Source organism: Sinocyclocheilus anshuiensis, unplaced genomic scaffold (genome assembly GCF_001515605.1).
Source record: "Sinocyclocheilus anshuiensis isolate Anshui unplaced genomic scaffold, SAMN03320099.WGS_v1.1 scaffold437, whole genome shotgun sequence".
Taxonomy (NCBI): Eukaryota; Metazoa; Chordata; class Actinopteri; order Cypriniformes; family Cyprinidae; genus Sinocyclocheilus; species Sinocyclocheilus anshuiensis.
In genome coordinates, this window is record NW_015539902.1 from 1,857,685 (window position 1) to 1,875,743 (window position 18,059).

The 18,059-nt window shown below is 38.8% G+C and overlaps 1 protein-coding gene across 2 annotated transcripts in view; it reads left to right on the forward strand.

Moving 5' to 3' along the window:
- The first annotated feature begins 5,511 nt into the window (after nt 1-5,511).
- Nucleotides 5,512-18,059, forward strand: part of stard13a (StAR related lipid transfer domain containing 13a) — a 36,391-nt gene continuing 23,843 nt past the window's right edge. Inside the window, exon 1 of one of the 2 annotated variants that reach the window (XM_016483042.1) lies at nt 5,512-5,907. In XM_016483042.1, the coding sequence (XP_016338528.1) occupies nt 5,784-5,907 (124 nt within the window). In that variant the 5' untranslated portion in view covers nt 5,512-5,783. Of the gene's footprint in view, nt 5,908-14,471; nt 14,555-18,059 lie in introns of those variants that run through there. The other variant, XM_016483043.1, reaches the window with a different exon arrangement.

Below are 18,059 nucleotides of genomic sequence, written 5' to 3' on the forward strand. Positions count from 1 at the left end.
GACACGGGAGCGAGCTCTGGGGGGCGCTCTCGGGCGAGGAAGAGGGCCGTGAGCCATCCTTTTCTCCTCATCCACCTCTTTTGGTTACGGGTTAATAGGGCGGCCAGCGGGCTTGACGATGCGGCGGCTGGCAGGCTTGCGTGAGCCGTGGCCGGCGGGCTTGACTTCGTGGCGGCCGGCAGACTTGACTTCTTAACGGCCGGCGGGCTTGACTGATGAACGGCCGGCAGACTTGACTGAGCGGCGACTTCCATGATCGCGGGGGAAAAAACTGAAAACCAAAACACTTTCAAAAATGGAAAACAAACACGGGGAGAGGGGGCGCCGCTTACTGTCTTTGGTCCGGTATTCTGTCACGATCGCTACTGTGAGGGAGTGCGGAGGAACGAGGAGACGTGGAGTACATCAACAAGGAGACTTTATTAACATCAAGGGAACCAGGAAAACACACGTAGCAGAGGAGGTTGACATAAACAATACTGGACCCCGAACTAAGAACAGGGAACACTATTTATACACATGACATGACGAGGGGATGACGAGACACACCTGGGATCAATAGAACTAAACGGGGAACACCTGGAACAAATGATAAGGACAGGAACGGGAAGGACCAAATATGGGCATAGAAACACATGGGGAGCAAAACACACACAAAACACGGAACAGAGTCTGACATATGGGTTATTCTTTTGTTATTTTGCTGTTTGGTTAATAAAGCGGCTAGTAACACTGTACAATTTCTGTAATGATTTGTACTTTCTGGTCCATGCAAAGGCACTGAGTTTATGTCTTGCCAGAAATCTACAAGAGTTTACACTTACAGAACACACACTCTTCTACCTGCCTTTGCCCCCTTGCTGAGTGTTTTGTAGTTGATACTGTGTTTGTGGTTGTGGTCTGTACTAGACTGTCTGTCTATTTATAGTTCAGACATCAGTAAACCCTATTTAGAAATGCAGACCTAGCTTAAATGTACTCTTTACCTCATAGTGTAGTAAATGCTTAAATGGGCACTCTGTAATATTCTCTAATGGATTATGTGTACATTGTGTGTATGTTTGCGTGTGTGTGTATCGTGGGCATAAATGAGCTCTTTGTAATGCACTGTACTGGGCAACATTTATCTTAATTTGTGTAAGAGGGTGCTTTGGGATGGCCTGATTATAGAATACCAGAGACAGAGAAAAAAAAGATAAATAAATAAATACCCATACATACATACATACATATATATATCTGCATCTGTGAAATCCACCAATGACAGTTCAAAACGCCAGAGGGGGCTGATTTTGAGAAGGAGGGGGGTTGTGATCCAGCAGGATATTTTGTCCCTCTCAGCCTCAGGAGAAAACAGTTGCTCTGGGTGGCCAACACAAACACTGGATTCTTCTGGATAGTAGAAACTCTCACATACACATAAACACACTTCCTCTGCATCCATTAGCCATTGTTTGGCCCCAGCCCATCCCCTCAGCCCCTCACCTCTATGATAATAATCTCGCGCCATTATTAAGTACATTAGGAACCAATTAAAACAACTCCAGGGATGGAAACAATGTATTGGTGTGTTTATGTTGTGGAAGAGAGATCCAAAAATGGGACACTCTGGGCAGGGCAGGACTCGACTGAGGCTCCAGACAGCCTCTGACCCATTTTACAGGCTTTTTGCCTCTCTTTTGAGATAACCCATGCTGAAATGCTGCTGATGAGACTGGTGCATTAGACTTATTGCTGATGTGTCTTTTCATAAGAAAACCCTAAAAGAAGCTGATCTTTCCTGTTCTAGGATGTATTTCTGGAATATTTGGGTTTAACATAACAAAATTGTTAATAATGGTTGTTTGCAGTACAAGGTGTCGATATAAATAGCCCTTGTTTTTCCTTATTTCATATGCAAAAAGAGGATGTTTACATAGAAGTCCCAAAGGCACAGCAACAAAACATGGCTTGTTCATTCAGGGTCAGAGAGAGGGAGGAAATATTTTGGCAGGTTTTTTTTTTAATTTATTTTTTTTACATTAGACGTCAAAGCCCTCATGAAAGAAAACAAAATTAACTTGTTAAACCATTAGAATATCATGTCAGAATTTTACTTTTGAATTTATAACCTCGAACACCTCAAACCAGACACATTTTCTTGTTTTTGCAAAACAGGCCAAGTTTTTCATGATTTTCATCAACTCGGATGAATCGGGCCCCAGATTAAAACACTCCCCACAGGAAAAGCAGCCACAAACCCACAAATAAGGTCAATGAAAACAGCACCATCTGGCAGACAGCTTCTTCTTAATCTTGATGTTCCTCATTTTTAAACTGTGGTGAGGGAAATGATTCCAGAGCAACAGGGGGTCTACAAAAGTTCGGAAACAGCAGGGAAACGTCAGTTGTAGGATATTGGGCATGTTTGGAATTAGGGGACGAATTTTTGTCCAAGAGACATCTAAAAGATGTGATGTGTGGTTGCAGAAGACAAGAGAGGAAGGAAATAGTGTTGTATTTACTGGAAACTTGAAGGGGATTTCCTTCTAGATCATGTTTTGACAGAGATGAGCCTTGATGTGCAGAGACTGAAAGTTAGATCAGTGACTATGTCCATCTGACCTTGCGGCCCTGCATTCCTCGGTCATCACTGAACGACCACAACCCTGTAATTATTTACCCAAACTAAAATCCACACATGCACAGCTTTCTCCTCAGCACTGTCAAAAGATACGTTTTTCATGGGCAAAATCCAGTCATTTCGATAGGAATCCACATGATTTGGAATTTCATGGAGGGCAAAAGATTGAGTTTGAAAGATGCAGGTTTAAGTTGGTCACACAGATATGACCAATAAAAAGATATTTGGTTTAAAAGTGACCTCTGTGTGAATTGTGCTTTATACATCACTACACCGTTGACAATGGAAAATGGACTTATGCCCCCTGAAATCTGTGATCCTTAGGGGGTAAATTTATTTATTTTCTTTTATTTTTCATTTATTAGTTTCAAGTATGATTTGCTGTTATGTTAATCTTTTACACAACATCAAAGTTATATAATGTGACTCTAAAGTTTAAGTGTCTAAAGTATGAGTATTTAAAAAAAAAAGGAGGGAAAATCCTTAGCCTTATCCAGAAACTAAGAGTTGTGCCATTCTTAAGTCCCTGTTTCCCATTGATTCGGTGAACGTCTGTCTGTCCTAATTCTATCCCATTACACGCCCGCGCTCAATGGCATGTTTGCTCACAAGAACAGGTCTCCTGTTGTGATTGGCTGCTCTCTGTAAAGCATTTGGGGGTTGATTTGTCCTGATTTTTGTTGGACAAGTGAAAGACATATTTCTAGAAGATTTTGCGATGCATTCTTGCAATCGGGACGATTTTAAGAAAGTAGTACAAGATGCCAAAGTCAGTCACTCCCTCTGACGCCCACGGGTCTCTGATATGAATATTCATTAGGGTCTCCTGAGGGGACTCAATATGAATTCACTCTTTCACACAGATGAGCAGTTAGCTGATAACCACGCTAACATGGAGTGACGTTTGGGGCCACGCACAGGTTACACATTCATACAACTTTGCACTCGAATTTTTGCTGGCCATATAGTGGCAGAAAAGTTATTTTATTACTTTTATTATATTTTTTTATTGCAATTTTCTGTACTTATCCTTGGTCGCATAGTGAGGTCAAATTATCTTTGTTGTTTATGATTAATTCAGACTTTTATTAAATTTCTTCACAGCCCCATCCTTCTAAAATGTGTTAAACATAAATCACCTCACTAGGATGTATATAGATATGTTAACACTTCTTCTTGAAGTGCGAGACCTCAGTGGCGCTGAGACCCTTTCAGCGCCAGACTGGCTCCAGCGCCACTGTTTACCGGGTAGAGTTACTCCAGTGTTTTATTTTGAGGTTTGAGTTGCGGTAACAATCTTTTCCTCTCAGTTTGTGTGCTGAGGAGGTTCAGGCTCTGTTGCAGTGCCGTATCCGGTTTAACTGTGACCCACCTATGGAAGTGTGGATCAGACTGACTTCTTTAACCCTGTGTTCATGGCTTCCCCTTTCTCTCCACACCTCGCGCCAGTCATGTCACCACTGTAACCTACTGAAATAAATCTCCAACATAAAACTTCCCTCTGAAACAACCCCCTCTGAGAGGGAGCTGAGCCAGTGTAATGCCTGACACCCACAGACACTGGAATGTGTGTAAGACGGAGAATGTATGTGTATGTGCACATTAAAGAAAGACAGGACTTCATGTGTAACTGGATAGTTGACATAAGTGTGTGTAAGTAGTGTCATGCAATATGACATGCTGCAATTTAAAAATATTATATTAAATATTATATTAGCCTTACTAACCATAATTGGCCCTTAACCCTAAACATTACACTTTTGCAAGTAACAGTTCTCACTTTAATTGAAAGACATACGCTACACAAACGTACACCATATGTTCGCGGAAGGTAAGTTTTTTTTTTTTTTTTAATTCAGCAAGGATACAATAAACTGATCAAAATTGACATTTCTATTTCAAATAAATGCTGTTCTTTTGAATTTTCGGTCCATCAAAGAATCCTGAAAACAATGTATCACGGTTTTCACAAAAATATTCAGCACAATTGTTTTCAAAATTTTTTTATAATAAGAAAAGTTTCTTGAGCACCAAATCAGCATATTAGAATGATTTCTGAAGGATCATATGCCTCTGAAGACTGGAGTAAGGGCTGATAAAAATACAGCTTTGCCATCACAGGAATAAATTACATTTGAAAATATATTCAAATAAAAAGTTACTGTAAATTGTAATAATATTTCACAATATTTTACTGTTATTTTGATTAAATAAATGCAGCCTTAGTGGGCATAAGGGACTAATTTTTCACACATTTTTCGTAAATATTAGGTCAGGGCAAAGTTGTTATGCTGTCACTTGCTTTAACTGCTATAAATGCATACAATTTATAATTGTTTTCTGTTTTTACAATAAGGTAACTGTTTAATTTTTGTTGCTCAAAAAATCTATAAGCTGTTTTCCACTGTGACAACATGCCCCACTAAAGGTCAACATGTTTCCTGGCCATTAATAGTGGAAATGTTCAATTTTCTTTTCTGCACAGTCACTATTTAAACTGAACTGAGCTGGATGATGACATCACTGAAATCAATGATGAACTGCCTTTAACTGAAAATTGAGTGTTTACTATTATCATTTTGCATTATTGACACAATATTTTCCTAATTAATGCTGTACAGTTGCTTTGACACAATCTGTATTGTTAAGAGCTCTATATAAATAAAGGGGACTTGACTTGACTTCTTTTCTTTTGTTTGTTTCCTTCTTTCTGTTGCCAAATTATATGCTCTTTTATACAAATTGAAACACTAGGACAGAAATGGATAACTATATAGAGAGAGAGAGAGAAATCGTGCAAATGTTGTGATCTACTAGAGAGAGAGAGAGAGAGAGAGTTGTGTTGTAGTGAAGGTACCATGCGCCTCTGCATTGCATTAGTGCTGGAAAGTTCACACAGCTGTCCTCGCTGTCATATTAAGCTGATTAGAGACGCGGATAAACCTCAGAGAGCATGAGATCCATCCGAGTGGATTCTGCGTCCGACGTAGCCTAGTGTCGGAGCGGAATATAAACACGCTTCGGCTGTTCTCCTGCTGCAAGGTGACGCAGCGCCGCGTATCAGGTGGAGTGACGACAACTGCGGCACCGGAGCGAGCGGCGGATAACGGTCCTCTCCGAGGAAACCCGGGCGCGGCGCTGATATGTGCCACCGTTCACGATGACAACGAGCCGAAAGTCCAGCAAACTGCAGCTTCGGCGGTCAATCAGCGAGCAGCTGCGCGACTCTACGTCGAAAGCCTGGGATTTACTGTGGAGAAACATACGGGAGAAGCGACTGGCAGGTCAGTGGCAGGACACGAATCAACTTTTAGAAATAAACAACAATGCATCATCCATTTAATCATACGGGCTTGGGGGAGGTCACGTTTTTAGGTCATGGTCATTGTAATGTGCCCTTTTGACTGGGATGGATTTTAATAAGCTTGCATGTGATGAATGCTTGCGCTGTCTATAAATAATTCAAATCGACATTGACATTGCGCTCCACCGGTCTGTTGTGCGTGAAGCTGCAGTTGCGCGTAATGTCATTAGCTGATGCCTGCTGCCTCTCAACTCGATTAAATGCGCTGCATTCCTGCGCAAAAACTAATCAGGACACTCGATCCGTGTCACGTTTTTCACCTATTTTAAATGTTCTTAACACTCTCAAAAGTGGTATATTGTGGAGTATTGTGGTTTTCATACATGCTCAAAAACGAACTTTTTCTCGCTTTACACCCTCCACTGTCTTTTTATCAGCTCTATCATGTAAGAAATTTCAATCTTTACGATTCTTCTTTTTATCTGAGCTTTTTGCACATCAAACCGTGTTAGGAGAATAATGTAATTTGTTCAGGGTGATGGGAAACACAGGTTAAAATGTGTGAAAGATTATGATTGTTGGATTGTAAATGACATGAGATGAGTGATTTGTGTCAAAAACCTTTTTTATTTACAGTAGTCAAATTGCATTTAAATCCACTTGGTTAAGAAGTCTGAGGGGGCATGTGAATAGTATATTATAGTATTTTAGTGACCTATATTGAGCTTGAGAATCTTTCTTCATATGCCCTGGTGGAATAATGTAATTCTACACTGTAAAAAATTATAATAGCTGTGGTTGCCGGAATTTTACCGTAAAAAAATATAGTAGCTTAACATTAACTTAAATTTACAGTTAAATACCGTAATTTCATTAACTGATATAATGTTAATATACCAACCTATTGAAGTACTGAAATCTGTTTTGTACCTTTGTACGGTAATACACTGATAACCACCAAATGCAGGTGGTGATGAGAATGTCACATGATGAACCAAAGCCCATCACAAGCAGCTTTTAAATAATAACATGCCGTTAAATTCACGGTCATTTTTTACAGTGTAGTAAAATTGAGTCCATTATAAAATGAATGGCAAGGCTCTGCTGACTCCTTTGTGGCTTTAAGTGAGGAAATGACAGGAAACGTTCATTTAAAAGCAATCTGGACTCACTGAGCACTGTACAGACTCTCTCCTTCAACCCACTAACCTCATTCTTCTCTTTTCAACCCCAGGGTTCATTTCTGCTCCAGCACTCAGACCTTTTATCCTTTGGGTAAACATCAAACATAAAGATGAATATATTAAAATCACAGTGTTTTGTAGTTGTGTTGATTTTAGTGGATATAGAATTTGTGGACTCTTGTTACTGATAAAACATGTGGGATTACTGTAAGCAGTGTCCCCCTGATTTAGACCATGAACAACTCACCTCTGTTTGACCCGTGCTGGATTTAGCTTATAAGTGAATGCCCATAATGACATGGGTTTGTTTTCATGGATCAAGTTCATGTTTAGGTAATTTTGGCACAGTCCTTATGTGGGTGTCTTGAATTCTGTAGCGGTTATGCAGCCTGAAGGAAGTCCTTAGCTGAACTGAGAGAATTATGAAAGACTTTTTCAAAACTAATTGCATTCCATGAACACCAGATGGCAGTCATTGTCAGATTCTCCTCAGTATGCTTTCAACAGCATCTTTCCAGGCTTGTCCATGCATGCTTCAAACATTCAAGGTGGGAAAACCTACACATTGCTAGCATACAAAAGAAATGTGCCATTTTTTTTTCTTTGAATTTTCGCAATTCAGTAGAAATGCTTGGCCAGGTCTGGAACTGTCGGTTTCAGCTCCACATAATACTGTTTTTTTTTAAGTGTGGAGTCCACAAGAATAAGGTGTTTTATGAGACCAGGATTGCAGATATTCATTCGGTACTTCTAAACATTGTTTTTTAGTAATTTACATCTAACATTATATATAACAGGTTTTATGTTTAAATATTGGGATATACCTAATTATTTCAGCTTAAACTGTAAATGATAAGAACATGATTACAGAAAATTTGTTTTTCAGAAATAATCCTATCCTGCATAATTTCTTACAGTTTTTAAATTTGTATTACTTTATTTTTTTTACTTTGAAACTTTTCACCAACTTTTCTAAATAAGTACAAAATATATTTAAATTATTACAGTTGTCAAAAATCTACTATAAACGGATAGTTCTGGTCCTTGATTCTGATTGGCTGAGCCACGTTCGAAGCTGTTGTAAATTACTCTACAAACATATACCTCTGTTTACGTCTGTCTGTTGCTCGCCAACCACTTTGTTGCAACCACAACTGATTCTGAGGAACTACATTGTTTGGTGGAAGAATAATGTTTTTATTAACATCGTTATACTTTATTTGCTCTGTTTTATTTTGTGAAACCTTACTACGTATATGGAATAACCGTTTTATAAAAGCAATAAGCCCCGGGAAGCTTCGCGTCGTGCCTAACAACGCCCCTTAGCTGTTATAAATTCACTGTAAACCACGGCTTCTTGGGGCTTATTGCTTTAATAAAATATAAAATATAATTCAGTCCTTTTGATACAACATCAGTGTCTGAAGTATTTATTTATTTTTTTAATTGTTCCACCCAAGATCAATATTTCCCTAACACCCAAGACCAATCAAATGTGAGCGGTCCTGGTTGCCAAACATCTTGGTGTCTTGACTTCATCCTTACTTTTGAGCGCATGCTTACTACCACAATCTGTAGCGTTTCTTTCTGTTTGCTGTGCATATTATTCTAGACGATTTGGATTTGAAATATTTAGCAGATGTCTTGAGATCTCTGAGGATATTGCTGTTCTTTCTGACAGCTGTAATATCTCGCTCCTTCCCATTGCAATTCACTTTTAAGATTTATTTTCTAGCTTATGGTATGTTGGATGGCGTTTTTTCCCCAGGTGCACCATCCATTTCTCTTTTCTTTGGCAGATACATCCACATACACACACTGTACTTGAGAAACACACTCTAAAATCACATTGAAGCAGGTTTTTGGCTGACGTTCAGTTGGCCGCACGGTGCTTTCTACCCTTCCAACCCTATTGGCTCCTCTCACAGTCACACGACAATAAAGTGGGTGGTGCAGATGAAAATGTGCACTCAGATCAGAACTGACTTCATGCCTAGGTGTGCTTGGGTCTGTATACTTGCCAGTGTTCCGTGAGTAAATGACAAAAGGAGCACGCTTTATAGTGTATTTCAGTGCAGATTCAACTGTGTGCGTGAAAGTTAAGGGAGGGATAAGTGATATATTTGAGGAAGCGCTTTTGAGTGCCTTTGTACCTGTGGACAGTGGAGAGATGGACGCAATGTTGACTGACCTCTTAGATGAATCCATGGACAGTGAGTGTTTGGGAAGCATGACTCCAGAGACTCAAGATATATACCTCAGACTGGACAGCCACCGCAGGCGTTCTATACTACGCCTGGCCCGTATCATATCTAGGCAACAGCTGCTGAAGAAAATATCCCAAGGTATGAGAGGTGCTTTGGGTAACATTTCGGACTCATCTTTTTTTTTTTTGCATTATTATTTGCATTATTTCTGTCTGTATCAGCAGTGCATTGTAACTTTGTCTCAGGTGTTCATATTGAAATCTGATTGACTTTTGATTGCAAACTTTGGTATATCGACAAATCTGAGCACAGTTTGAGACATTGTTGAGATTTCTGAAACTCACGTTACATTATTAGGGTCTTTTTGTTAGGAATAAAATGAGTGTCGGGAAAATTATGCATTTGCTCTCCATTTAGTTTCATTGCTGTCTAGTAAAAAAAAACTGAGATATTGAAGTGATTCCATATGACATTCCATGTTTGTGAACTTTATGATACCTTCAAGCCAAATATGATGCAGAGACGTTATTAAGTGTTCCGAAAGATGTGTTTGTTTTATTTTTCGGTCTTGTTTGCATGAATATGAAGCACTTTGCTCTCAGCTTTGACGTGTTAGGCCGATCTTCTGTTTTTAATGGTAATACTGGCTATAAGACAAAGTTTTCTTGTGTTTTCTAGATGTAAAGAGTCTTTGTGTTTCTGGCACTAGAGAACAGCCTGTCCAAATCCAAAGTATTATCCACAAATCAACAGCATTATTAATGAATAACCCTTTTATACTTCAAGCGTATGATAGCACAACACATGACAAGTCTATGTCTGTGTGTGCACTGTGCAGTATTTGTTTCAAAAGGTTAACACCAGTGTTTTGCTTTCTTGGAGGTCTAGCTAGTTGGTTCGTTTTGGTTTGTCTGCTCATTAGCAAGAAGTATTACTGAGAAGCATATATATGATTTGTTAAATATGTTTGTAATAATCCTACTGCTTTGTTTTGACAGTGAAATGCAATAGAAATGCAGATTGTTCCAGCTTTAGTTTTGTTTGGAATCTGCTCGCGTACACACACACTTTCGCTCGCTCACGTGGCAGCAGGAATGTTTGGACTGCATGCCGGTTATTCTGTCATTCGGCTCGTGGAGGTCTGGATGGCTGTGGAGCTCTGGTGAAATCACAGGCTTGTCCAGTCATGACTGTGGCATGTGGATAGGATATCATGCTGAAGGATATATTCACCTCCATCTGTGGAGACAAGATAATTCATTTAAAATGATTTATATTCCACACTTAATAAGGTAGTTTGTCCCCCAGTGCACTGAGGCTACTGGGAGATTTTACTTTTATTTAATAAAATTTTCGTAGATTCTCTCTGACTGTGTCTCAAATCTTAACCCGACCTTCTTTTTCCTGACTGCAGACTAAGTGTTAGCAGCTGTACCGTGAGCGGGTCCAAGAATACCCCATTCCATCAAAAACTGGGCCTGGTGCCTGTCATCCGCAGCACTTTGATAAAGCAGGTCTGCCACTGTGAAATGGTTTGAGCTAAATGTGGACTGAAGGCAGTGCCATAAGACTGAAATATGAGCATCTTAATTTGAGCCCATTTAATTATATGTCTTTCACTTTCTTCAGTCCATCATAAATGCTTTTGGAGGGGTGTTTTGTCAGGGAGAGGTCAAAATATATCAGTTTCAGTTCTGATTCACAAGCTCTCTGATTGATTTGAATCGGTTTTACAAGCTCTTGATTTGAATACGATTCACAAGCTCTTGATTTTTTTTTCAACTAGCTCTCAGTTTGATTTAATTCCACTTAACGAGCTCTCTGTTTGATTTGATTTCAATTCACATGCTGTCTATTTGATTTGAATCTGGTTTGATTCCGGTTCTCAATCACTCTCTATTCTTATTCACAAGTTCTCAATTTGAATTGATTCAACTTGATTCTGATTCACATGTTATATTTTCGTTAGAATGTTAAATTTGCTTTCTCTGCTCGTGCTGTAAATTATACAGGGCAGTGTTTCAGACTGATTCAACCAAGTCTTTTTATGAAGTATTCATTAAAAGAACCAGCTCAAAAGAGTCGTTAATTTTTAATTAATCAAAAACAACTAGCACATAAGCGTCATCTTTCGATCAATGTTGTCTTTTGTATTCTACGGAGGTCTGGAACAACGAGTAAACTATAGCAGGATTGTCATTTTTCAGTGAATTGTTCATTTAATTTGTGGTGTACAGGCCTGCCAAGCACTTTCATATTATTTTTGTATTGGAAAGAAAAATACTTTTCACCTAAAAGCAGTCTTCACCCACGTACAGCATACCAGATTCCTGACTGCACGTAGGTTGTGCCTTTATAAGGAAATCCACCAAATACATAATGAAATATTAGACCTAACTATTATTACACAATACATTTTTGCCTCATTTCTTAGACACAGTAGAAAATAAAAGCAAATCATTTTTAGAATTATATAGATATGTTTGAAATGGGTCATGATGAGTATCCTTATCTTACTCTCGTTTCTTAGTATGCAGGGTGGATTCCTGGATGCTGAATATGTACGTTTGTCATGTCATGAGCTGCTGTGGCATGTGTGCGGTTGCTCAACAGCAGTCAGAGCGGTAGGGTTGGGCTTCAGTTGGCCAGTGATTCAGTTCAGCCAACAGTCATCTCCTGTACATACAGCTAAGCATTTATAAAAACAATGAGACACTAAAGGTGGGAACTATCTATGCTATTTTGGGGAATAGCATACGGTGGTACTTTGAACTAGATTTGAATGGAATTTCCTGAAGGTATTGCAATAAGTTGCAAGGCAGAATATTGTAGTAAAATGATCCAAAGAAGGAGAAGAAAGTCAGAGGAGAATGGACCCAGGCCATTATGACATCATCGTATTGTACAACATCATCACTGGCAAATAGATTTTGAATGCTGAACATTATATTAATGTAAGTCAAAGGAGATTTTAAAACTTGAATCACACTTGTTTAAAGTGTACATTTGATCATAAATCAAAGTCAGAATGGAAGCTGGACCTCCTAAAGATGTGCTAAAGATGCTGAAGATAGTCCAGCAAGGACTAAAATGTTTGCTTTTGTGTGTGTGTGTGTGTGTGTGCACAGTTACTTTTTTTTGTTAGCACACTTTAGTTTTTGTTGTCACCTTCATGTAAATCTTCAGGAATACATTTTTGTTCAAAGGACCTTGAATTTGCATTTCGTTTGGTGTGTGGATTTTTCGCCTTTGCTTTTTGTATTTTTTCCCTTGCTCTTGGTTGCCCTCTGTTGCTTAAAAGAAGTATGGCCACACATGTACTGTAAATCACAGAGAATATTATTTATTACTAGTGGTGTTTATTAAATCTAGGATCAGTATTAGTATTACCCAAACTGTTTGAACTAACCCATGAGTATTATAATTTATAAAACGGATAGTTCCGGTCCTTGATCCTGATTGGCTGAGCCACGTTCTAAGCTGTTGTAAATTACTCTACAAACATACACCTCTGTTTACGTCTGTCTGTTGCTTGGCAACCACTTTGTTGCAACCACAACTGATTCTGAGGAACTACATTGTTTGGTGGAAGAATACTGTTTTTATTAATATCATTACACTTTATTTGCTCTGTTTTATTTTGTGAAACCTTACTACGTATATGGAATAACCGTTTTATAAAAGCAGTAAGCCCGTGAAGCTGTGGTTTACAGTGAATTTATAACAGCTAAGGGGCATTGTTAGGCACGAAGCGAAGCCACGAACCACGGCTTCTTGGGGCTTATTGCTTTATTGACACATTACTTGTTCTTACCATTGCTTCAACAGACACGACTGATACCTCAAATCATGTATCTTATTCAATTGGACAGGTGATTTTCACTGACCATTAAGATTACTAGATAAGATTCCTTGACCAGTAAGTTACTAGATACCAGAGTGTAGGGATGTAACGATTAACTGCGAGCCGGTTGAAAATCGATTCAAATGTGTCATAGAGACATGAAAGCCTTAAAATTTTGATGTTGCATGTTTTGCATTGCTCACAAATTTTCACAAAAGCATAAAATCTATAAGCCTAAATTTTAGCAGTTGTCCAGTGAAAAGTAGCCTGCTGTTTAATAGATTGTTATTCTTTCAGTTCTGACTGCTGATTCTCTCATGCCATATGATTCTTGCATTCCTCTCTGTCTGCCACTGCTGTCTTTCTTCCCATCTCACACACACACACACACACACACAGCCTCACACGTGCAGCCTAGTCGTGTTCCCAGAAGGGAATGTGTGAGGACTCTGGGGAGTGTGCCCAGAGCCACTTAGTCCACACTTGACCCTCTGGTATCTCTCTCTCACACACAGCAGTCTCTCTTTCTCCTCCATTGTTATTCTTTTGTGAACCATTCTTCTCCAGTGTTATTCCTCCTCCTATTGTTTCACTGCTCGACTGCACAAGAAAGAAAGAATAAGACAATAACAGACTATAAAACAGTTCTTTAAAGTGGGGGTTCTCAAACTTTTTGATGCCAAGGATCCTCAAATATCATCATGCCCTTGTGAAGGAATCTCTAAAATATAAAGACAGCTATATATTTTAATGTACATGTGAGTTGTGATAAAACAGAAGTAGCAACAGTTCTTAAATTAGGTAAATTTTTATTTCATGCTGACTTAATCTTAATTGTCATTTGTGCAGTACTAAAGTCAAAACGAAGTAATAAAATATTATTATCAATTCAAAACATTCCAATTTATTTGTATCGAATTGAAACAATGTTAATTTATGCTTCTGTATATGATTGGATTGGCACATGTTGGGTAGTTTCATAAATGTATTACATTCGGATTTTATTGTATCACTATAATAATTATATATTGTTTTATATAGTATTTTTGTGTGCATATGATAGATGGTGCCCTGAAGGTAGCAGCACATGTTCATTTTCTCACATGCTCGCGGGTGAGGAGGGGGACGGGGGGCTGAAGACTGTACATACTCCAGCTGTTTAGAGACTGGAGGGGAGGGCGGAAGAGGGACTGGCACATAAGCGTTACAGTCAGGAGGTGAAGTGTAGAGAATGAGAAACATACAGCTGAACTCAGTGGCGAAGAGGAGCGGTGCTGGAACGGGCTCTTCTAAAAGACGGACAGAATAAATCATGCTGAATGTTTGACGGAAAACTCCACTATGGTTTTAAGATCTTACCCATAACACACAGCCGTCTGCCGATGCCTAGAGGTACCAGAATCTGCATCTTCAAATTACTCTGAATCACAAATGGCTCATTTTTTAACTTTATGATATGCAGCATGCCATTTGGTCATTTTAAAAAGCTTAAAATTAACGTTATAAATATATAAATATTTATAATTTTTTTCTTCTTCTTATAGTCAGTTGTACTGAACTAAGTTAAACATATGTTTTGTTTATTTATTTATTTATTTTTTTAACTCTGTTTGTTTTGCTGTTCGTTTTTTTTTGGAGTAAAACCATGCTCTTACTGTGTGTCACCTATGTTTTATGCTTTAAGCATTGACTTTGTCTTCGATGTTTCTCCTAAAATCACTTGGTTTTCTGATACTTAAGCAAAAGTATCCATTTGCACACCATCTGAACTTATTGCTGCCTAGAGGAAAAAAATAGATGTTTAAAGACTTTGTGATTTTTCTGAGTTTGAGTATGGAGGACATGGTCCATACTGAAGGAATTTAAGAGTCATGTTTAGTTAAACAAGAAACTTCCTTATGATCCCAGTGGATGGATGTCAAATCACTTTAGCATGTGTGGGAAAATGGCACTGGTCCATACCTATTTGTGTGTGTGTGTGTGTGTGTGTGTGTGTGTGTGTATGTGTATTAAATCTGCACGCTCCGATGAGCAATAAAGGAACTGTCTGGAGAAAACCCATGGGAAAGAATGTGTGTGTATGTGTGTGTTGTGGTAGAAATAGCTGAGATGAAGAGTAGACAGAGCTGAATGTTTGTGGGAGAGTGTGCATTACCAAGCTCAAAAAGGATCATAGTTTTACTGTCTTGGTGGTCTGCAAGTCTAGTTCACACTGTTTAAAACACTCATAGACACCAAAGCATATGCAAACACAACTAGCTGCTCATTAACACAACTGATAGTTTCCATTGAGCAGTAGCTTTAGTTTTTTTTTTCTCAATAGGAATTGAGGAATACATCACATTATGGAAGTAAAATGTGTTGTAAATCATGTAGACTGTAAACTAAATGGCACTAGAGTTATTGGTTTAACTGTCTGTTGTGGATTATGATTGAACATTTGTACTATGAATCCATGAAATATTCGTTAGTGTGAGAGTAATGTAAGTGTTTTTCCATAGGCAGTGTGGACTGATGTCTGTTCTGTACAGGTGTGGGTGTTTCGGAGCTCTTAAGAGCACAGCAGGACTGCTCTGCTGATACATGGCTAATGGGATTACTGTCAAACGTGTGTGATTCAGATACAGCTTTTAATGTGTTCTAGTACTTGCATTAATAATACCATAACAAAACTAAACAGTATCACAAAGATTGAGATTGCACATACACTCTGCAATCCCTAATGCTGTGTGTTTGAGCATTTAGGTTAGGGCAAGAAAGACACTACAAGCAAATCATGTCATCCTGCATTTAACATTTCAATTACACTACATGACTTTAAAGGCTGTTTAAAGGGGGGTTTTCCTCATGCATTAAGCCAGATATCTCCACTATATGCACTGTGTGTGTGTATATATATCTGGGTTGCCAGATTGAGGACACACAACGGGAACGAGAGATTTTGACATTGAAAGTCTGCAAGCCTTAATTGATTAGTTGATTTATCCACATTTTAATATGCCTCTGGTCATTGAGTAAGACTTAGGTCAGATACAAACATTGATCTCAGATCCAGTTTGTTTGTTGGCTTCCATGGCTGCAATACACTGTTTTCCACCAACTGGCAACCCAAGGTGTTGAAATACTATTGGCAGTGGGAAACGCACAGACCAAAACACAGACAGACATTCTGACATGAAACACGCATTTCAAAATAGAATAACTGGCTGTAGCATTGTTTTTCACAGAAACAAGTATGTGAACGTAGCATGTTTACAAAATATCTGCAGAAATTATATTTTTATGCTTTGATAAAGTAAAAATAAAATTACATACAGCACCTTTAATGTTGGGTATATTCTGATTGGCTGTCAGTGTTTTTAGCATTCATCAGCTGAAAAAAAAAATTCTGAAAGTGATTCCAACTGTATCATTTCCACTGTGTCGTTATGTGGACTTCCATTTTTTTATAGATTTGTAAAGATTATGAAAACTTTATAATAGGGCTGTGCAAAAAATCGAATGCGATTTTCATGCGCATCTCGTCAGTAAAGTGATGAGTGTGATTGGTAGTAAATCTCCAGCACGTGCTTTCAGATGGAGCGGCATTTAATACACAGAGCCGTAGTTCACTGACAAGCTACACAAAATCGCGTTCAAAATCGCAGGTGCACATGAAAATCGTATTCGATTTTTTGCACAGCCCTACTTTATAGTAAGTTATCATCCCTGGTGTGAATGGGCCTTAAGGCTACATGTTTTGCTTGATTAATTTTGTTAGCAATGATATTCTATATTAATAACTTTTTAAATACAGAATTGTGTTCAGTAGCATGCTAGTTTTACTGTGGCATTGAAACTGTAAAACTGATATCAACTACAGAATTATGGTATTGTTACAAATGTCACATTGGTCCTTGGAACAAAACCTGCTTCCAGTTTCCACCTTTTCACTTTCAATACAATAAAACAACACAGTTTTTTGCAACATAGTTTCTCGGTTACTTTAAAAAGGAAATGCACAGGAAATGTTCTCATTCTTGGCTCTGAGTCTCCTTTTTTTGACTTTTAAAGCAGGAATAACCAGAACTAAAGTAGTCAGTGGGAGAAGAGGAAAAAACTGAAAGAATGTAAAAACCTGAGAGAGTCATTTGTGGGCTAAGGTGACTTTTAAGGACACAGGACCTGTGTTCTTATATAATCAGAGGTCTTGCATGCTCAATCAAAACAAGAATGCCTTTGATTGTGCCCCGCACCCCGTGGCATCCAGGCTCTGCGTGGCATCCGTGCCTGCTGCTCTCTCTCATGGCGCACTGCCTTTTGGTGATCAGGAATGCCTGGGTCATGAGGGGCTGCGTGTCCTGACTGCTGGGATTAGATGCCATAGCAGCGTAACGCTATGCAGAGGTGATCGCTGTGTGTTTGTTTGTGACATTTTTTTATCAGGTTGTTTGTGTTGATTGTGTGACTTTGGCTGACTCATGTTCTGCATGCTGCTTTGCTTTAGGTTATGTTGAGGTTTATTGTTTTGGGGACCTTTTGTGTTGGTTCGGTCCTTTGGTTGTTGGCGGGGGACATTAGATATTAGCGGAATGTGTTAATTAAACTCATGACCTCACAGCAGTTCTTTATTCCCATGCCTTGGATTCAGGCCTACCCAGAATCCCCTCTGAGCTTTAGAAGGTCCCAGAGGCTCTTTAATGTTCTGCAAAACAAGCCCAGTGGTTGGGCTTCATTTGAGGGCTTAATTAGATGTTTATTTTAGTACTGATCTGAGAACAGTTTTTTTTTTTTTTTTTTTTTTTGTATACTCTAGGCTGCCACTCACTCTAGGCCTCCAGCCTCCGCTCACTCAAGGCCACGGTGTGTGACGCTGTTTCGTTGTGAAAGCGAAACTACTTTGTTTGGCCTTCCAAAA